Source organism: Micropterus salmoides, unplaced genomic scaffold (assembly GCF_014851395.1).
Source record: "Micropterus salmoides isolate LMB-PRFRI ecotype aquatic unplaced genomic scaffold, ASM1485139v1 Ms_hic_scaffold_2, whole genome shotgun sequence".
NCBI lineage: Eukaryota > Metazoa > Chordata > Actinopteri > Centrarchiformes > Centrarchidae > Micropterus > Micropterus salmoides.
This window is the reverse complement of record NW_024041150.1, coordinates 12,075,917-12,099,080: the sequence shown is the minus strand read 5'-3', so window position 1 is coordinate 12,099,080 and position 23,164 is coordinate 12,075,917. Positions and strand designations below refer to the sequence as shown.

The window sequence follows — 23,164 nt, the reverse complement described above, 5'->3', positions numbered from 1 at the left end:
CCAAACACACACACACACACACACACACACACACTAGCCCTGGTCACAGCTGGAAGACTAGTCTGACAGCACTTTGACAGATGGTCCAATGAGACACTGGAGAGGGAGGGAGGGAGGACACAAGAGTTACAGGGAAGGATGGATGGAGGATGGAGAGGAGGGGACAATGCTAATGGATGCAGAAGTGTGTGTGTGTGTGTGTGTGTGTGTGTGTGTGTGTAGGAGGTCATCTGTTCCTGAAAGAATGAATATGAAGAATAAGAATAAGGGCTGTGAACCTCACGGGAGGAGAGTGGGGGCCCCGCAGTCTTGCTGACACTGCATTGGCACTTGCATGGATGTTCAGACACGTGTGTATTCAGACACAAAAACATAGGGCCTAGACTCCCTATATTTCATTTTGGGTAATTTGATCTTGTATTTTTTTTTACTATAATGAAGAATAAAGATCAACAACTAAACAAATTCCTTTAACATGACATGAGCATCCATTCATGATAAACGATGATAATTGGACCACGTGCACACAGCTTTATGATAGGTTAATGTTAATTATGTCCCAAAAAGTGTCTGTAGGCTACTACTCTGACTCTGATTGGTGCATATTACCATGAACGTAACATTGTTTGTAATGAAATTCAAGCTACATTCAATATGCAAGCAGAGACCCCGCCCCCACGGTGTCAGCCCAAAATACTCGCATTGTTACCACGCCCATTCCTCCAAGCCCCCTCGTGCAGGCTGCGCCCTTCCGAAACCGCCCCGTAAAAGCGGGCAAAGAGAGAAACGCTTTCGCTCAACGTCCGGTTGTAACTATCAAAATAAAGTTTGAATAAAGCGACATTCAATGCTTGGAGGAGAAAGTAAAGAAATTCTGGGAGGCTCACTATGTATTTATTGAAATACAATATATAGATATCATTTCATTTATCTGATGCTTTTATCCAAAGAGACTTACAACTGCCATACACAAAAACTAGGTGTTAAGGAATTGAACCCAGGTCTCTTACACCAAAGGCATGTGTCTTATCCACTGTTCCACCACCATGCAGAAATTTTTCTCTCTCTCTCTCTCTCACACACACAAAAAGCTAACTAGTTGCTTTAATCCTTCTGTCAGACTCAGAAGATGCTCTGCAGCTCAGCAATACCTTACCTTTAGTGTATTTAACCATTTTCCAAAGCAGTGTTAAAGACTGCCATAAGTTCGGACAATTTCAGGGCCATAAACAGGTTTTTACAAATATGGATGCCATGGTTGAAAGCTGCCACAACCCCTAAAAAGTTTCTATGATTTAAAAAAAATATGTATTCAAATTTTATTTTGAGATATTTTAGCAGTTACATTTTCTTTGAATTTAACAGAATTTTATCAAGGAGTTCTTACTGTGAAAATTAACTACTTGAATCAAACTAAAATAACTGTCAGAACTCTTACACTATACCTGATTACATACAGTCAAGTGTTACCATTTTAATTGCCAGCATGAAAATGCTCCTTTATTTGCCTCCTCACGCAGCTGAGAATGACAGTCTGGTTGTGAAATTGTGGATCCTGGTGGAAAATACTGCATCCAAAAATATTGCAATGAACTTCAAATGTGTACATTTTAAACTGTAAAAGTATACAGATTCTTAGGTCATTGGAAGATAAGATAAGATTTGAGTAGGCTGCCAAAGCACAGGTCCTGGATGTTGCTGAAAATCACCCAAAATACTAAAAAAGACAAACACTGACTTAACAAAATGGCTCGATCATTTTTATTACATCATTAAGACAGAATCTTCAAAACAACCCCATCTTCTTACCTGCATCTTAAGCTTGGCACGAAACATGGGAACTCATTATAAAATGTGTGTCCACTGTAAAGATGATTTTTAGCTATTGGGTTGAAATATGCAACATTAACAGTTGTGTATGCTCCTTTAAAGTTACAGTACAATATTGTTTCACCTGCTCTTCCTGCCTTATGACCCACAGAGCTCTAGTCGCAAATGTTGCAGAATAGTGTGAACAAAACAGATGATTTATTGTTCTTTTATTTTGATGGGAACACATAGTCTTCCTGTTATTCTGTTGCGAAATTTGACAGCTTGATGCAACTTCCTGAAAGATTGACAGCTTGTACCGCTCTCTTTAGTAGTGGAAACGATAGCTCCCGTTGTGTGAGAGACGCAATCACAACTCACATCGCCATCTGATTTTTGATTCTCGGATTTAATACTTTTAAAGAAGTTTACAAGGCGCGGGCGCTCACTTCTGGAGTTTATAACTGGGCATGAAAGTGGAGCGGACGCCTCAAACAAAGTAAAAGAGGAGATAGATCTGTAAGTTTGATGGCTGCTGGGGATGGAGCCCAGCTGCCGGCCACAGTAGCGGCCAGCCGGAGCGTGGAGAAGGCGCTCGAGGAGGCTGCCGCTAGCGGGGCTCTGAACTTGTCCAACCGAAAACTGAAGGAGTTCCCCCGGAGCGCCAGGAACTACGACCTGTCCGACATTACACATGCAGGTCGGTTTGCTTTTCACTGTTTCCCCTAACTTCCAAAGCAGGACGAGCGAGCTAGCTGTTATGAAGACAGGCGCCTTTTGTTTTATCGCCACCTGCTTCTTTCTTCTAACGGGCAGGGCACCTCTTTCCTCAACTCCGACACATTTCACCAGGCTCCGTCAAACATCCCCGCAGTTTTTGGTCCTGCTGACTGTCAGAACTGTATGCCTTGAAAAGTACGAGTTAAGACGTCTTTAATATCATTAGGACCTACCTCTTAATTCGGCTTATCTATCACGTTCCTTCACCAAAATGCTTTGACTAATAAGACTTGTTAAAACTGGCCTATTGCTGACGTTAGTTGAGTTCCTGTGTGCTCCAGTGTTGCCGTTAGCGTGCGGTCTGCACCAGAGTTTTATATTTCTTTTGAATAGTCCCTGTTTGGTGGACTATATCAAAGTGGAGACTTATTGTGTGGGGTATATTTACTGCTCTCTTTAAGCAAAGCCGTGTGAAGCTCCAGCCTTCTAAAAGAAGCTTGAGGTGTTGTTCCCTGAACTTAAAAGGAAAAAGGAAGAAAACAATGTCAGACATGACAGTTCCTCTTCTGACTGAAGACCTACATTGCCAGTCCTTGAGAAGCTTGCCGATGAGTCGTTTAAGTTTAGAGCTTCATTCCCTAGGTTCATAGATTTTCCTGTTTTGGCACACAGCCTTAGGTGGTTTTTAGTAGCCCACTTTCTGATTTTGACTGATGGGCCTGTTGTGTAACAACATGGCAACCTTCTACTAACCAGCCTCCTGGACCCTCTCTGAATGTGTGTCACTTCATCACATTGAGCTAAGGTGCAAGGGACATTGTAGAAGGCTATAACAACAGAGAGTAAAACCTAAAAGCGAGGTAGGTGTGGATGACACTGTGGATTAAGGGGAACTACAGTGGCCTCGCCTTGTTGAAAAGAGGATTACCCCATCCAGGTTGCTGAAATCAATCTGGCTTCGCAGTGACTTAAAGCAACACTCCTTATCCTCTGCTGCTGCTTTTGTGCTTTGGTAATTATGACCATCTGCTCATAACAACCCAGCTCTGGGCCCTGTGGGATGAGGAGGCCTTGAACACACTTAAACTCGCAGGCACCTGCCGCTGGGGCAGCTCCACCCCAGTGGCTTTGGAAGTGATGAATACATTCCATACCTTCATTAATGCCACTTGATTAAGACGCGTTTATCCAGGTGCAGGTTCTTGGATAAATGAATAATCCAGCTCGTCAGGTCAGTGAAAATGTGGTTCTCAGAGTTGGGTTTAAAGAGGCATTGTGCTGATTATACACACTGATCAAAAATTATCAACGCAACACTTTTGTTTTTGCCTCCATTCATCATGAGCTGAACTCAAAGATCTAAGACTTTCTCTATGTACACAAAAGGCCCATTTCTCTTAAATATTGTTCACAAATCTGTGTTAGTGAGCACTTCTCCTTTGCCGAAATAATCCCTCCACCTCACAGGTGTGGCATATCAAGATGCTGATCAGACGGCATGGCTATTGCACAGGTGTGCCTTAGGCTGGCCACAATAAAAGGCCACTCCAAAATGTGCAGTTTCACTGTATTAGGGGGGTTCAGGGGGGTCCGGACCCCTCTGGTCCACTCCTCTTCAATGGCTGTGCGAAGTTGCAGTCAGGTCGAGACCCCAATGAGGACGTCGAGCAAGCAGATGAGCTTCCCTGAGACGGTTCCTGACAGTTTGTGCAGAAAGTCTTTGGTTATGCAAACCAATTGTTGCAGCAGCTGTCCAGGTGGCTGGTCTCAGACGATCTTGGAGGTGAAGATGCTGGATGTGGAGGTCCTGGGCTGGTGTGGTTACACGTGGTCTGCGGTTGTGAGGCCGGTTGGATGTACCGCCAAATTCTCTGATATGCCGTTGGAGATGGCTTATTGTAGAGAAATGAACATTCAATTCACGGGCAACAGCTCTGCTGGACATTCCTGCAGTCAGCATGCCAATTGCCCACTCCCTCATAATTTGCAACATCTGTGGCATTGTACTGTGTGATGGAACCGCACATTTTCGAGTGGCCTTTTATTGTGGCCAGCCTAAGGCACACCTGTGCAATATCCATGCTGTCTGATCAGTGTGTGTAAATTCCATTGCAGAGGACAGGAAAAAAGTAAAAATTATTGTTACTTTGGACGGCAATGCCGTACTGTTATTGTTGCCAGTATTCTCTTCTGGCCTCACATAATTTTAGCCGTCTGCCTGAATACCACCTGCTGAAACATAATAGTCTCTCATTTTCTTCTTTTATATTTCCGTTAGTGATGCACTGATCCAACATTTTAAATCCCAATACTGATACCAGTACCTGGGCTTTGGGTATTGCTAGACTGAAACATCGCTTCCTAACTTTGTAAAGCAAAATGCTATGTTAGCTCTGCTAGCAAAATGTTTGGGACTACCAGCGCACTGATGACTCATTGCCTAGTACATGCAGAATTGAATTTAATAGATTAGCCCCCTTGTCACGATAACTGGGCACAGGAAATCCAGTATCGGTATGGATGGATTAGACGCTTCACTGTGTGCATGTAAAAAAACAGATTAAATGCTTTGGAATATGTTAACATGCATCTTATCGGATCACTTTATTTAGCGTCCATATAACAGTTCTCTAATCAATCTCTAATCAGAATGATCAATCGGCTTGAAGAAATCGCCTTGCATTGGCACTAGTATTGATTTCCATGTCATGTCAGGTACAGCTGATCTGCTGTAAGGAAGAGCTGCATTAACAACCAGTTACAGTGACTCAGGCTTTTCTCTGGACATGGCACATTCTGCGGGAGACTTTTAGACGTCAGGACTTCTGATAAATTCTAGAGGGATGTCTAGAAATATTAAACAAATCAAATGGGATGTGTTCATCACTTTAGTTGGCCTTGCCTTCACATTGAACAAGCTGTTGACAGATTCACACCGGCTCGTGGTGACTCATTTGTTATTCAGTCTAACTCTAGGGTTGTGCTCTTCTACAGACCCAATTGTAGACATTTAGTCTCACCTATGCCGTCTCTGTAGTAATGTGGAGTATTTGTGAGATCAGGTGCTCTCAGTTTCACTGAGATTCCAGGTAGTTAAGCTGACTCAGTGACAGTCCTTGCTGATTCACCAAACTGTCATCATGGTTGACAGGTATGGTCTCGCCATAGATCTGAACTAATGCTCATGTAAAGTGAAGGAGGGAAGTATCTGATGCAGCACAGTGTAAGCTCCTTACACTTTCCTTGAGGATCATGATCAAATATTTGGAAAACTGGATTCAGTTTGATATTTGATAATGAAATTGTTGCCTTTTGTGTGATCTTTCTTCTCCTGGACCTAAATTATCAAACAGAAATGACTTTTTCTTGAAACCATGGATGTCTGGTGTTTGGTACATGGCATCCTCTGGGAACATAGCAGCCAGACTGCCATAAAGGTTTAATGAGGAGCTTCTATGGTTGTGTACTGTTCATATTTGAACCTGTACCAGTACATTTGACCTTTTTTACCCTCTCTATTGCTAACTCCGCTAAACACATTTCAAGTTCTTCACGGTAAGAGACTAGTTTGTCAGTGGAAAGCTTTTAATATGAAACTGCAGCTGGAAATCTTTCATCAGCAGTAACTTAAAAATGGCTGTAACAGTTTCCTAAAGCCCAATGTGACATCTTTCAGTGTGTTGCTTTGTCCCACAAAAACCCATAGATATTCAGTTTACTTTGGCATAAGAGAGAAAAGCAGCAGTTTCTCATGTTTGAGAGGCTGTAACAAGGGAATGTGTTGTGTTTTCGTTTGGAAGATTAATTGATCATCAAAATTGTTGCAGATTATTTGTGAGTCTTGTCCTCAAGTCAGCAAATTGAGTTGTAGTCAGCTACATCAGTTATCCATGGTAGATATCTCTTTAATGTCTCTGTGTTGATCATGTCTCTGTGGGACCAATCAGGGAGCAGGACTGCTGCATGATATTTGCACTAACATCATCATGTGTGTGTGTGAACTAAATGATCTATATCAATATTAAAGTACACACAGTATACTGCAATTTCGTATTTGATCTATATCGCCCACTCCTAATTCCTTTGACTCTAATAATTCACTGTTGTTTGCTGTTAGCAAACTTGCAAATCCAGTAAATAACGAGTACAATGAGCGTCCGGTTCAATTCTTTCTTAGCTGACTAGTGTAAAAGTCCAGTATTCCCTCCCTTTTTACTCTAGCTTTATCTTGGTTTCCACTAAATCCTAAAGGGGAAAAGCTCTACAGCCGCTAAATGTTGCACTTTTTCCAGCAGTCACTTGTTTTTGCTGTTTTCTAGTGTTGGTGCTGGACAAGTAGCGTGGTAACTGAATCCTATATAATTACACTGAGAGTAACAATCGGTGTCAGCTAACAAGGGCTGCAGCTAACGATGATTTTAGTATCCGAAGCTTCGATAGATTATTTCAACGATTCATCGATGCGTCGTTTAAGAAGTACTTTTGCTTGGCGGCGGCGGTAACGGGATCAGCTGTGCTTTATAGGTGATATTTATTAGTCCTTTCAGAAATTCATAGTGTGTCATACAGCAAACATCAGACCAACAACCAGACAGCTGCTTTACAAACACAACATCAGGTCTCCAAACCACGTTTTGTCAAGAAAACACACGTGAAACGGGAAACGAGCACACGCAGGTAGCAGGGATTGTCTGAGCTACAGAGAGCTGCAGGGGAGTTAAAAGGTGCAGCTCCCCGACACCCAGTTAACTCCTGACTGTGAGGTTCCGACTCACGGCCCAGAAAGGAGAACAACAAACGCACGTGCACATTTTCAGCTGAGGACTGCGGCTTACTTTTGCTAGCCTTCAACTCAACAATCAATCAGGATTTCAGCTAAATGCTAAAGTTGCTGTTACCTTGTCTGTGGTCCGCTGGCAGAACACCGGCTGCTTTCTGATCAGGTGCCGTCGTGCTGTTGCCGAGGCGACACAAGTTTCGTTTTACGGTGGACTGACGGTAACATTACAGAGTTGTTGTTTTCTTTAACTTGAAGTAATCCCAGACTTTGGACACTTTCTTCTTTGTCCCTGTTTTCTCTCTCTTCCTCCACTTTGCAAACAGTGCCATCATAATCACGTCGTGTTCACATCGTAAGCACGATGTGCGACAGTAATCAATGTCCCTGCGAAACACTGTGCTGTATAGTTACATGGATTAAATGAAGCATCGATGCAAAGAATTTGTGTCGCAGCATTTTATTAATCGATTTAATCGATGAATCGAAACCAACCAGTCAGCCTAATGTCCGATGTGCAGAATTTATTCTCCATTTATTGTTATTTATTTAAACTAAGGCATTTGCACAAAGACACAGCTCAGCTTATCCAGAGTGAGCGGAATATTAGTGAAGCTGTGTCGTTACAGAAAGACATGAAAATGGTGGGTGAACTGGGATAAGACTGGGCTGTGGAAGCCCGGCGGTGTTTATGATAACGTCGGCCCCCCTTCTTCCCCTCAGGAAGGTCAAAGGTTCACACACACACACTCGCCAACACACACAAAGACGACTTGGCTTGCCTCCCCCAGAGTGTTTCCCGGTAGCTCAGAGCGCTTGAAGAGAACAAAGCCCAGCCATTGTATGTTGTGTGCACCTTGTGGACCCACACGTCTGTGTGTTGTTGCACAGATACACAGCCCACCCTCAGGCAAATGCTCTTGTAATTAGGTTTTACAGTATGTATGGGGTTTGAAATGATGATATTTGTGTTACTGGACTGAAGCTGTCAGAGAAGAGATGTTTGGTGCCACTATTCTGCATCTTTAAAGCCCATCACTTTCATGCCATGAATAAATGCATAAGTATGGGACAGTGATTTTTTTTTTTTTGTCTGATCTACATGGACTAATTCAATATCTTTGTGAAGTTGCTAATTGTTTCATGACTTCATATTAATTCTGTTAATGTGCAAGGAGGATGCTCATGTCTTTGTCTGATCAAGACCTGTTCCCAGCTTTCAAAGCATTTCTGTGTTGGAGGTGCGTTGGTCTCAGGATGCCTCATTAGATCTCACTCAGTGACGAAGGGCAGAAACTGACTGATTATTCTGCCGATCATCTAAAGTTTGGGAGCATTTCAGACAGAGACCCATGTGATATTTAATAAGAGCAGAGGTAGTCTGTTTTTATTCAAGTCAGCTGTATATGGGGTCTGAAAAGGACTGTTTGTGCAGATAAATTTTTCAATAAATTGTCTATAGACGAAGACAGTGAAAAATGCCCTTTGTAGTTTTCCAAAGCCCAACGTGAACTTGCTTGTTTTATCCATCCAACAGTCCAAAACCTAAAGCTGCTCATTATATATATGACAAGGAAAAGCATCGTCTGAGAAGCTGGAAGCAGCAAACGTTGACCTACAATTCAATATTTAGCATTCTTTGTTTTAGCTGGGATCCCTCCATTTTTCTGTGCTTTGTCCTCTTCTAAGTGGAAAGCGATGAGCCTGCAGTGGAAATGATTAATGAGCGCTTTAATGGCATGTTGGCTGCAAATTCAGGCGGTTCATCCAGCTGCTGCTGATCGTAGAGACCTGTTTAGAGAGGTGCAGGTTCCAATCCAGCAAATAATGCTTGACATGCGTGCCCGCATTTGTTAAGGCCTCAGAATGCTTCAGATGATGTGTTTGTCAGCTATAAAAATGCATTTGCTCTCTATTAAAACACCGAAACCACAGAGCACTGTGAGTGAGTCCTATTGCTTTTCCAATTTTGGACCTACCTAACGCTAAGTGAGCGATGTAGAAAATGAAAGGGATCAGGTAGTCAATATTAAAGGACTGAGTGGGGTCGGGACATCCCTCTCAGGAATAAACAAGATATTGAGTTCTTCCTTTATTAAAAATGCTCATGTAAGTGCAATTTTAGTTTGTTCCGTAGCAGGCAGAAACAGTGGAAACGTTGCATGGACACACGGGTAATAAAGTGACCTCCAGTCTCATATGACCTCTGGGGATCTGAGAGACGAGGCTTGTTGTTGGGAGCAGGAGGGGACACACACACTCCATACCACAACTGAGAAGCCAGCAGCTGACTTAGTGAAATAATGAATGAGGAAAGGAGGGGTGTGTGTGTGTGTGTGTGTGTGGGGGGGGGGGTATTTCTATGCCATGTTAAAGGTGCCTCTGAACTTTGTAGCTGTGGCTAGCTTGGCTTCACTACAGTTACACTGGGTTCATCCTGTGAACCAGTCCTTGGCATAAAAGTTAAAAGATGGTGCAGAATAAACCTTTGGCAGCTCTAACAGCTCTGACAACTCCTACAATAGCTGCCAGGGGACAGGGCTGCCGTCCCAGAAACTCATTACTAGAGCACCTGCATCTGATGCTAGCAAATAGCTAATAAATGCTATGTCCTCCTCCCTCCCTCTTTGTGACTTAATAAAGTTTGGGTGGATGTTAGTGATGGTGGTTATTATGAATTGATGCTGTTTTAGGACTAAATTAGCCCAGTGCAGAAAACGCTTCCTGTCAAATCTCCCCTTACCTCCTCAGTGGGGCTGCCGACAGGGACGGTTGACTTTAACTTTTCTTGACAGTTTGTATTTGCCATGGGAGTTTGAGTGAACTTTGGTAGCGATATCCAGGGCCTCCAGATATCCTCCGGACTTTTCCTCTTGATTATTATGAGGTTGGCATTTGTGGTTTTGTGTCTTAATTAACATATATTGGATGGATTGTGCAAGATGATTTGATTCAGACATTCATGTCCATCACTTAATGAATACAACAACTCAATATAGTAATTGATTGTAGCTGCTAAACATCAACTTATTAACATGGTCATTGTGAGCTTGTTAACATTCTCAATGCAAAAGATGCAAAATGACTTTGCGCCATGCGACACAAAATGAGCTAAAAATCTGTGGCCCCCCTGAACTCTCTGTCCTTAAATGTTTGAGTGTTTGTAATGTTTTTAAACCAAGTAAGACACATGTTTATATGTACTCAAGTAACTTTTTTGAGTAATGGTACTTGTCAGAGTAGTTTTAATGCATCATACTTTTTACTCTTACTTCAGTAGTTTTTAAAGAGAAAAATCATTACGTTTACTCCGCTACATTTGGATACATTCATCACATTATTTATTTACCGCAGTCAGGCATCCACAGGACTCTGTTAGAGCAGAATAATGGCTGAAGCTACAGCATGGTAGTATGGCTTTCAAATAGCTCTAGCAGCTAATATTTAGATTAAATTTTAGCGCTGCTTCGTCTCATCCCAGGACGCCCGATATCGACGCTTTGTCAGGCTTCCTCAAAGCGTTGGTATTTGACGCCCGTGTTGGTGCAGCGGGTTTCCGTTGTGAAGTCAGTAGGCTACACCGTGCTGACACTGAGCTGACAGAGTGTCAGTGCTAACATGTTTAATAATAGCCTCACACAGTATATCGTACTTAAAAGCTCCTCCTGCTTTCTGCCTTATTGTTAATATTCAAGCTAACAGTGTACGAGCAGTCATGCTTGTTGGGGTAGCCTGATGAACACAGTCCAGATTATGCACACACAGAAAAGACAAACTACTCTTACTTCAAGTGGATGTGACTGATCTTCCTCAGGTAAATGTGAAGAAGTTAACACACCTGTATTTAACAGGGAAAAAATTATGTAACATCACAGAATTATCTCCTAATTTGATTTGTTTGCCTAATTTAATGTCGGAGACAACAAGAAAATAATTTATTTTTTATTTTTGGAGTACGAACTATAAGATTAATGCAGTATTTTCTAATCCGAATAGATGGATACACACTGGAAATATTGTGGCAGGTTATCTAATCAGGAGATCATGACTTGTAATTTTATCACAATAAGTACAAATGTAGGTTCACTTCTTTACCTGAGGAAGACCATTTGAAGTAATTCTAGTCACATCTACATCAAATAAAAGACTTGGGGGGAGCTTTTTTTATTAAGTTACTTGCTGCTCAAGTAATTTTTTTTGTATGTACTCTTACTTTTTCTTAGCTATTTTGATGACCACTTTTTCTTATACTTGAGTACTTGTTTTTGCAAAATAACAGTACTTGTGTTTTTGGCTCCTCTACCCACCTCTGTAAAGAGTTAAAACCCCTTTAAACAAATGACCTGGTTTTAAGTCCTGCTGAAAAGCTCACTGACTAAGTTGCTAGAAACCACAAAATTACACTGTACTGTCTGTTAATGGTCGGGTTGAGCAAGCCTTGATTTCATCTGTGCGTGCGTGCGTGTGCGTGTGCGTGCGTAGTTTTAACTCAGCATATGGCTGTAACACTCTCTTGTCAGTTGTTTACATCTGTTCTGTTTCATTAAATGAGACTGTGTGCATGGATGTTCAGTGTGTGAGAGTGTGTGTTCACCCCCCCGTGTTTTATTTCCTCTGTGCTACGGATGTGGGCTGCGCGTTCTCTCAGTCTTCACTTCTGCTTTGTCTGTCTTCTCAAGTCCTCAATCCGTTGGCTTTCTGATTGCTCCACACTTTCTGTCAGCCAACATGTTTCCAGCCAGCCGTCGAGCCCATTTAAATGTCTCCGAAAATAAAATGCCAGATGGATCTTTTTCCTTTTAAAAGATATTCATGGGGAAACTGGAAGGAGTCTTTCATGAACTGATAAATACTGGACTAGTTGTTAGTGTCAGCTAATGAATGCCATGGCTTGTGTAATTATAGAATGAAGCTCCTCTCTTGTAGCTCAGAGTGGCGGGAATCTACAAGCATTCTTGCATTAACAGGGACCCGAAGTCAGTTATTCCTTCCAGTGGAGGGGAAATGAGGCTGCAGCATGCAAACTCTTTTGTCATGCTTTAGTTTACAGTATATAGTGTGATGTCTGGACGTTTCTGTGTCTGTCTGAAACCTGCTGGTGTGTTTTCTCTCTCCGAGCACAGCAGCTGGTGGGGAGGGGGAATCCCTCCTCATTCCCATGGGAGGAGGTAACCAGAGAAAAGGCAGAGACACAGACAGGGAGGTTGTAGGACAACACTACCAGTCTGCCAACAAACTTATACTGTGCCATACGTTAGTGGGGCCCCATCAAATCCTTTTTATTGTTCCCAAATTCCATGTTTTCCGTTTTAATTTTTCTGAATTCTGTGTTTTACAATTGTAACACATTTTTTCATCAGAAACAGTGTTGGATTATGTATGGATAATGTGGTGGATTAATACAATTTCAAAAATTCAACAGGAAAATATACAAAATGTAATGAATATCATTGATTTTTGCAAATATGCATATGGAAATATTCAAATGTTTGTTATTTTATTTATTATAAGCACAACTATAATATTATTTAATAGGGAACGATTCACAATGAATGTATTGTTGCATTCTTTGTCCCCCTATTAAATAGGTTATAACTTGCCTCCTGACAATTTCTAACAAGTGAGCCTGCTGAAAGCTGCTCTCACATGGGCATAAGGCTGTGCCATATGACAATCCCAATCATCCCAATAACTAATATATATGTGTGTGTGTGTGTGTATAATCTCGGTATAGAATCTTTTTTGTAAATTCAATAAAATATCATGAGTTACTGTTACTGAGTTAATTTCCAACACTAACATCAAGATTCTTCTCTGCATCATAAAAGTGGGTGAGCGATTCGGGAGAAATCCAACACCACGACAAATACCATGATATATATATATATATAGAGTGAACAACAACACAGCAAGTAATGTAACTAATGTTTGCTAGGTTGTGGGTTGGCAAACTGTGGTTACTTGCTGCTACAAAGTTAACATGAGAGGACAAAACGGTCACAGAGCAGCACAGCAGCTCCAGACAACGACACTCACAGCTCTCCTGCTGCTATAGCTAACAGCACAACAACAGCATGTCTCGGTGAACCAGAAAGTTCGCTGAATGTCTGCGGGCGAGTCATTAAAAGTTACCTGACACACAAGCACCTGGCACTGCTGGAATAACGTTGCGTGGCACGACAGACTTCTCTCTTTGGTATGAGCTCCTCGATTTAGCTTCCATGGTCTGATCCTCCTGTTCAGTATTATCCAGTTATGAGTAAGCTTCACTCTCCTCCACGTTTGTTTATCCTGAATGCAAATTTCTTCTCTGCAACACCAGCATGTGCGGAAGAAGGGACTGCGGTGAAGTTAGTTTCAAGTTGGATGTCCAATAGATGTTGAATATCCAACGTAAAACTAGCTTCACTGCTGTGCAAAGCACCGCCCCCTCGCAAAAATATTACAGTAAAGTTTGGTATTTGCGATGCAGCGAAATAAACGATAATTGTTAACAATAGACGTTTTTCTATCGTCAAACCATATATATCATGTCATATCGCACAGCCCTACGTGGGCAACGCTCCTCTTTGTTTACAAAACTTGATCAGATATTGTTTTAAAAAATCCACATTTTGGCAGATTCCAAAATATTCCGCATTTTACAGTTAATGCCATTTTTTTCATCAAATTTTGCAATGCCGTCCGTGTTTTCCACATCACGGAAATCATAGGGTGTAGGGGGGGTGAGTGTGTGTGTGTGTGTGTGTGTGTGTGTGTTTTCATGGTGATAAAGGAGCGTGTCACCCAGTGCAACAGTGTGGCTCACTGAGTGTTTCAATAGTTTTTCGAGTTCTGTGGAAGAAGACATATCAGGCTTTTAATACACACACTTACATTACATTGCTGGTTTGACTCTTTTCAGTAACAAAAATATTGTTAGTATGGAAGTGTATCATTTGTTCCACCATCCTGCTGTCACTCAGGTCATTGTATAGTCTGCAGGGGGACAGGTGACCCACATCAAAGGTCCCAGGCTGGATCTGAAACCAGGACATCATGGTTCTATGTAAGGGTCTCTACTTTCTTTATTTCCTTATCTGTTGTAGCTGCTGTCTCCTCCGTGCTCAACAGGCAGCCATTAGTTAATGTTTTTAGTTTGTCCTGCAACACAACGTAACACTATAAGAGTGTGTAAATAATCTAATGGTGTGGAGTGGACTGCTTGGTGAATAATGAAAGCTGAGGCCCTGCCTGTCTTATGTAACCCAGCAGATCCATTAACTCCCACAGTGTTTGGTGTCCAGATGGCTGATTCACTGAAGTCTGTACACAGTAGAGAAGGCATGAGGCCCAGGAGGGGTTGAAATGGCAAGGTCTGTGTGTGCAAATTATATACACTTACTATAGAGTTATTATAGGATTACTGTAACACTACTTAATAAAATCAGCTCTCATCAGTCTCAGAGGATGTGATTATAGAGAAGGCTGTTGCTGGACGTAGTCATCGTGACATCACCCGTTGGTTTGTGGACCGCCGTTTTGAAGCCTCGAGTTTGGCCGATAGGACGCCACCATGTTGATTTTTTTGCAATCAGCGGCACTAGACGGGACCATATTTGGACAAGACAGCGGAGCTAACGGCCGTATGTGGAGCTAGCTAGCTTGCTTAGCTAGGTGCGTCTGTAATTCGCAGATGTCATTTTAACAGGGCTGATAACTTTGTCTAGAGAACAACAGGCTTAAAACTAAATGTACTCACCAGAGAAACTGAACAGCCAACTGTTAATACGCTTTTTCAATAGCGCTGGTTAAATTTACACAGTGCCGCGGGTACGAGTCACTCTAGCCTGATTGACAGGTCGCCATGGTAACAACAGATAATCCTGCACACTACAAAGCCCTGGGTTAAAAAGGGACCAATTTATTTCAACCCAGGAAAAGTTGGGTTATTCTTTTTGACCCAACTTCTGGGTTAAATACCTGACCCAAATGTTGGGTCAAAAGAACAACCCCAACATCTGGGTTGAAATAACCCAGAAATTAGTTGGTCCCTTTTTAACCCAGGAGATGGGTCAAAAATAACCTAACTTGGGTTACTATGCCAGTTGGCCTTATTTCAGAAAATAAAACTTTGTTTTACATTTTATCTGTCACGGTGTGGTGCAGGCAGAAAAAGAAGTGGAGGAGTCCAAAGTTCCAATTCAAACGTTTTACTAATAAAGTCACTCCAAAAAGGTACAGCCAGGACGTACACACACTAAACAAGACTACAAAGCAGAACGGCCACAGACTGACTGAACTGAAGGAACTAAATACTAACGCAGATGAACACTGATTAACAGAACACGGGTGGAACAGATGATGATGGTGGTGATTAACTAAACACAGGTGGAACAGATGATGATGGTGGTGATTAACTAAACACAGGTGATGCAGATGAACTAAATGACAGAAACCATGGAAATAGATCAGTGGCTGGAAAACAGAACAAAGGAAGACATTTGACTAGAGGTGACTGTGACAATATTACACATTTCAAGCACATTATTTTTATTGCATTAAACTATATAAAATAAACAACTCTCAAACATTCTCTCTCAAATATTCAAACATTCAACAACTGGATTGAACTTGAGGCTTAAAGTCTTCAAACATTGGTTGTGTCATGTGACTTTAAACTAGTTAGATGTACATGGCAACCACAGAATGACCACGGCTAACGCTAGTCTCAACGTAGCAACTACGCCACGGTAATTTTTTTCAGCAAATGGTGTTAAACTAGCAACGGGGACATGGGCACAGAAAAGTTTACGTTACATCAACACTGAAAATACTCGCTTACCTTGAATACACGACGAAGTTGCACCGAAGAAGCACAGGCCAAAACGGATGGAGCGCGAAGCGACGGTTATTTCAAATGACTATTGTGTGAAAATCCCAGAACAGCTGCGAAGTGGTTGCTACACATTCATGCCAATAAAGCTAATTTGAATTTGAGAGAGAGAAAGCCAGCCCTATAACCCAGAACATGGGTTACTTTCTGAAAAAATAACCCATAATTTTAACCCTGCACAACTAACCCAGAACATGGGTTGAAGAAATAACCCAGGAGCTTTTAGTGTGTGCCCTGAAGCATACTCTGCTTTATGGTCTATTTTCCTCTAAATGGGACAATAACTTACTAAATGAACATCATGGTGACATGAAACTAGTGACCATAAACTCGTTAGGAAAGTGTTTACTGAGGGAACAAATCAGCTGAGAAGTAGCCTGATTTTACCATTATTTTCAATGGAACCGCCCCCGGATTCGCCCCCTGCTGGCCGTTCGATAGAATGAAGGTTTAAGGGACTTCTGCGTTCACCTCAGTTCGCTGACTGGAAGCATCCAGCTTGTGTTTCAGTAGAACCTAACTGTAACCACTAGCAGATTGGCTATCCGGAGCACTGGAAGATTTCCCGGTGGCCTGAGGGCTATTTTTGTCTGCTGTTAATTGTCAATTTGATCAGCGGCAGTAATAATATAGCAAGCTTTTTAATAATAGGCTAGAGCATGCCGGAGAATCCACACTACAGGCGCGTCTTGCTGTCCCACTGCAGTATCCCCACGCAAGGATGCGTGCCCCAAATAAAACATCATGCAGACTCTTGTCAAACTAGAATGTAAAGGTTGAGTCTGTGTCACAGGGCAGCCACAGGCCCTCAGAACAGTAGACCGTCAGCCCCACCGCCTGCTTTAACCTGATTATCTCTATCTCTGGTATTATCTCTGGTATTATCTGTCTGTCATCAGCAGCGACTGGTTGCATGCATGTACACATCAACACAGCGTTGAGTCAGTGCATGCAGTGTGCGTGGCCGACCAGTGTGCAGAAAAAAAATAGAGGAGAACGAGAGAGAGAGAGAAAAGGCAGAGCTGAGTCGGAGCGCGTTAATAGGAGAAAAGCCGAAAATGCTGTGAAATTACAGATATCTTAATGAGTAAGGTTGTTATTTAAAAAAGAAAGAAACATACAAGCAGGGTTGCCCTCCATATCACGTCATATCAAAACAGAGTTGATTCTATGTTTTAATAAACCTGCTATGTAGGAAAGCAGGAGGTGTGTATGCATGGAAATAATGTGGGATATAGACCTGTATACTTGTTTCTGTCTGATAGAAGTATCTAGTATAGAAGTATGAGGAAAGGTTGCAGGTGCAAAACAAACACTCCAAAAGTGCACAAAATGATGAACACGTAAATATGTATCCCTGTTACTTTAATAATGGAAGTGCGTTTGACTAAGTCTTGAAACTGAAGGCTGTTTTAAATTATTTAGTAAAATATGTTGCATATAAAATATGTTGTCGGGTGTGGATGCAGTGAATGGCCTGAACTGAATTATTATCCCGGTTCGTCCCTGACTGGAACCATTTCAGTGTTGTTCCTAAACCCACCTTCATACATGGTGTGCTTACTATTTTCTCTTTTCTCTGGTGTAACACTCCTTCAGCCTGCATGTCGTTGCCATGACGATTTCTGTTTTCTGAATCTGTTTTATCTGTTCGCCTGTTTGTCACTTTTCAATCTGTTGCTGTCAGAGTTGGAGAAGTTTCACCCACTGACATGATCGCTCTGCCTGCAGTGCATTTTGAAAAAGCTATAATTCCCATGAAAGGGCTGCACGATTCTTGCTGCTTGCTTATATTTGAACTTACTCCATTCTAGTTTGGTTTTCTAAACGACTACTTGTTGTTGTGATTTTGTAAGTCTTCTTTTCTGCATACTTGCTAGGTGTCGTCAGGAGTTCTCAGTGTCTATTTCCACTTTTGCATGAACACACTGAGCTTTGCATACAAGAGCTAAAGCAGACTCCACAGTCTGTAGGAGGGGAAAAAGCGAGGGGGAGGAGGTGGAATGAAGCAAGGGTGAAAAATGGAAGGGGAGAGGAGTTGGTGTAGGAGGAAGGAGGCAGACTGAGGAGATTGCAAGTAAATTAGGTCTGACTTGATTTGCCAAGTACAATACTTACTCCCTATCGTCTGTTTTAGACTGGAAGTGAATCTCAGGAAGTGAATAACACCACCATTTTTACTCATTTGAACTGATGTTTTCCCTCAGAATAAGGCATCTTCTCTACATTCAGAGGATGGAGAAAAACCAACCAAGGGATCAACAGTAAAACAGTTCATTATAACAAACATTTTAACAAACATAGCTAGACAGCGCTAAAGACCCGGGTCTTGGATGTGGTTGGCTCAGGTGAGCACAAAGACTGGAAGGAGGGAGCATTTGCTACAGTAGCGCCACCATCTTATTTACATGTTGTGTCTTGTTATCTGGCTGAGTCACCTGGAATTTGTATAGTCACGATTGTTTATGCTCGCCTGGCAACCATAAGACTTCTGAGATGCTGCGCCAAGCAGCCGCTGAAAGGAGGCTAAGGCCAAGAAGAAAAAAGCTTCTGGTGCTCCCTGTTGATTTAGCAGCGTACATTTTTGTCATAAGCTGGTAAGATACAATGGAAAACTGAGCCAGAAAGTAGGGATGCACGATAATTATTGAATCCTCTGTAAAGTCTATATTTACGTTGCTGTTCATGTATTTGAAATGTGTGTGTGTGTGTGTGTGTGTGTGTATTAAGCAAAAGCTTCATCCTTTGTTCTACTGTATTTTATGCATACGCACTGTCATACTATCTGTAACTTGAAAAAACACACTGCTCTTGTTTTTTGATACTGAAAATGATTTCAATGCAATGAGAAACTGAATAATTTCAATATATAAGAAATATAAATATTATTTCAAATGGACTGTAGGCTTGGATCTTACTATTTTTAAAAACCTGGTCACGGTCCTGACTACCAGGAAATGAAACTTGAGTTTAGAATATTTTTGATCACAGAATGTGTTCTCAGGTTAAGAATGAACCCACATTTGGAAATGAAGATAATATTGATTTTCTCAATCGGAGTCTGGGTAAGGCATGGCAACAAGTGAATTTCACAAGATATTGGAGATCAGACTGACCTGAATACCAAAACACAAACTGTTTACTAATAAAACTGTAGAAAGAAGTCAAAGAAAACTGCTTATTATATGACTGGATGACATGAAAAATAGTAATCAAAGATTCTGCTGACTGGGATCAGATTGGGAAAATTTGCTGCTCAAGGATGTAAGCATTGTATAGCGCCTGGCCTGGACTGAGTGAACATTCAGATGTCTTTCCCTGTTTTGAGTGTTGGGTCACTCACTCCAGTACCAGTAACATCTCCATCATTTAACTACAGGACATCATGTAGCGCTCTCCATCCACACACTCGGGCTCAGTCATGCAGCCGTCTCTCACACACACTCGTACTGACGGAGCTGCGGTGTTCAGCTTCTGTCTACAACGCTGCTCCTCACCTCGCTGTATCTAACACGGTAACAGGAATCAACACCACCACATCCTGTCTTACAGCAGACACGCAGTTGTGTTGTCATTGGCAACATTGTGAAATAAACCCAAACAGCATCAGAGTGACTGGCGGGCTCAAATCCTTCTCTAGCATCTAGAAACATGGGCAGGTTTTTTTATATAAAGGTGCCGTACAATAGCCTACTAATTTTTAGGTTTATACTTGAATTTAGGGTTTCTATTAGAAAATGTTTACATGCTTTAATGTTTAAAAAACATTATTTTTCTTATACTGTCCACTCCTTCAGCACCTCTTCTGAGCTGTTATCTGTAGTTGAAGCACATACAATGACAAATTAACAGCACGTCAAGAACGTAGGGCAGGATAAACACTCTGCTGAAACACTGCAGTGCGAGTTGACACTGGACAAAACGCGGCATAGCTGCTGTGTCGGTTCGCCTGACGCCATGATCCCATGTTTTCCTCCTGTTTCATTTGTTGTAAAATGTACACCCTGTGCCTGCTCTGATTGTCTAGTAGGACCATAACAGAAGGCGTATGGCGCTTGTGATTGGTTAGCAAGTATGTCACACAAGGACGACAATGGAATGAATCTGAAATGACTGTTTAAAACAGGTCAGATGCGCTGGATAAGTAACCTAAATTTTAATCGCCGTCTTCACGATTAGCTGTTTGTGTTCTTTCAAATCACAGTTTTGATTTGAAAACCATTAATCGTTCAACCCTAATGCTAATTTTGGCTAGCTAAAAACAGGCTTAAAGCAAATTGGACTAACCAGAAAAATGAACAGCCGACTGCTAATAAGCTTGTTCAAAGGCACTGGTTAAATTTACACAGTGCCGTGGTTACGAGTCTCCTCTATCCTGATTGACAGGTCGCCATGGTAGCACAAGGTAGTCCCAACCTAAAGCATACCCTGCTTTATCATCTATTTTCCTCTAAATGAGACCATAATTTACTAAATGAACATCATGATATATTGAAGAAGACTTGAAACTAGTGATTGAGACCATAAACTCATTTGGAAAGTGTTTACTGAGCTAATAATTCAGGTGAGAAGTATCATTTTACCATTATTTCAAATGGAACTGGACTTCATTTTGCAGATAGAAGAGTCGCCCCCTGCTGGCCCTTCGATAGAGTGCAGGTTTCAATTACTTTTTTACAGCATTGAGTTAACTCCTGTCTCTTTAGGAGGAGGGCCTCCCTAAAAGCCCACTTGCTTCTGAGTGGCCAACTTCCCCAGAAGCACAGAGCTGAATTCAAGGCCTGCTATGTGAGATGGACCTCACTGATTACTATAAGAAAACAAAAACAAACGCACATCTTAACTATTCACTGGTTTTACTGAAACTGGATCAGATTTGATGGAGAAAAACAAATATGTGGTTTTCCGTCTGATGTCCTCTGGCTGCTCTGCCTTTACTTTTGGTGATTTACGGAGTTTTTATTTTATCGGTTAAAAAATCTGATGCATTAGAATGCATATTAATAGACCTGGGCACCAAACCTAAGCCAAATGAGCAGAAAAAAACTATGCTGACAGGTTTTGCTGCCTCCGTCCTCTCGTCCTCTGCCCTCTGTGTGGTATTTCACTGTGGGCAGGGCTCAGGCAGCTCCTCCAACTTGCCAACTTTCTTGCTAGATTGAGTGACATTTCAGAAACTCTGGTGACGATATGTTTTCACAACAACTAGGGACAAATTTAGTGACCTATTCAGACCAGCATTTGAATATATTCTATTGTAATTCAGTCCCATGCGTGCTGCAGGGATCTTGAGCCCACAGCCCTCCCTCGCACAGGTTTAAGCTCCCCTCCGGATCCTGGATTAGGCTGTAGTTTGTTTGAGCTGCTCCCTCCCTTTTGTAGATTTAAAAAAACAAACAATTTAACTTCAAATATAGCATGACCCTGTAGTGAGCTTGTGATTGTTTGGCTAAAGATTTCTCTATGTACCAAATCTCTCCATTGCTGAAACCAGCACAGCCCCTTTGCTCTAGTCAAATAAGTGTGATTGAATGTGATGCTAATGAATGGCCTTAAAATGACAATAATAATGTTGCTATCACAGTTATTGCTGGGACAATGGGTCGTCCAACAAAAGTAGTGACGAGCTTAAGGACCGGCTTTGTAAGTGGCAGTTTCTGAGGTCCACCCATAGTGTTCTCCCTGTGAGTCAGTTACTCCTGGGTCTCCAAAGAAAGGTCTTTCCCAGCAGTCCCTTCAGCGCTATAGATTTAAACCACAGAAGAGCTCCCCTTTCTGTTGAGTCACACCTCTTGGGGGTTTTGTTGTCTTGCTATCCTCATGGTCGGCCTCTTTGTTTTTTTTCATCCTCTTTCTAGCTGCTCCTCAGCTCCTTTGTCCATGCCCTCCTGCTGATATTATTTGCCTGTTACTCATTCCCTCCACCCCTCCTTCTCTACCTTTTTTATTTTGAACCTCACCTCCCTTCTTCACAAAGTGTTATGAGTAGAGCCACATTTTGTGAACACACAAATACACTTTTGTACAGAGGGGCCTAGGGTCCCTCTTTTCTTCCAATTGTCCTGTCTTGCTGACGGCTGAGTGGGGTGTGGGTTTCTTCTTGGCGGAGTGACGTGGAATAAATTGTCATGCTTGCTGCTTTTGAAATTGGTGTTTGTACATCAAGCTGGTGAGATGAGATAGAGGTATAGTTTTTTTTTTTAACTTGGATAAACATGCACTAACCACAAGACTCGCATATTTATATCTGATATCAGTAAAATCATGTTCGACCTAATCTGCTTGAAGCAGCTAAATGTGGTTTGGGGTGTTTACCAGAGGTTGTCTTTTCCTTGCCCTCTGCCATCAGACTTCCTTATGCCTCTTTATTCCTCTTCTTTGCATACCACGATTGTGAGAGAAAAGCACGACTTTACTTGTTGTCTTACTCGTGTTCTGGTCAGGCCGTCATCAGGTGTCACATGTCACATTATTACTCTTTTTACTTTTTCTTTCTATTTTTACTTTGTCTTTCATGGAAAAATACAGACTCTTTATTCTTTTATCACGCTCCTCAGAACTCAATCACAACCCTAAAGCAGGCGAGGCATTCAGAAACCTGATATTCTCGTATGTTAGTAAGCATGACAAAACACGGAAAAAACACAGGAGATGGACAAAAGAACAGGAATGTCTCAAAGTATTTTACAATTCAGTGCAAGAGCTTTAGATTGTGTTAAAGGGGTTGATTAAACTGAGGGTATTTTTGAAGCAGTATTGTAAGTTCGCTCCCTCTATGAGAAATTCTGAAAGGCCATCAACACTTGATCAGTGCCAGGTAGCTGGAAGGCACCATTGCTTACTATATGCCTATTTACATATTTCATTTTGTTATGGACTCTCATCTCATTGGTTATATATTGAAAGGTCACAAATCTGAGCAGTACACCATGCCAGAGGTGGCGCTGTTGCAAACGTTCAGGTTTTTGGCGCTCTCCATAAGA

The 23,164-nt window shown here is 41.8% G+C and overlaps 1 protein-coding gene across 2 annotated transcripts in view; it reads left to right on the top strand.

The window, feature by feature from the left end:
• The first annotated feature begins 2,119 nt into the window (after positions 1 to 2,119).
• lrch4 (leucine-rich repeats and calponin homology (CH) domain containing 4) overlaps positions 2,120 to 23,164 on the top strand; it is a 57,090-nt gene continuing 36,045 nt past the window's right edge. Inside the window, exon 1 of one of the 2 annotated variants that reach the window (XM_038730858.1) lies at positions 2,120 to 2,509. In XM_038730858.1, the coding sequence (XP_038586786.1) occupies positions 2,338 to 2,509 (172 nt within the window). In that variant the 5' untranslated portion in view covers positions 2,120 to 2,337. The remainder of the gene's footprint in view (positions 2,510 to 23,164) is intronic. The other variant, XM_038730859.1, reaches the window with a different exon arrangement.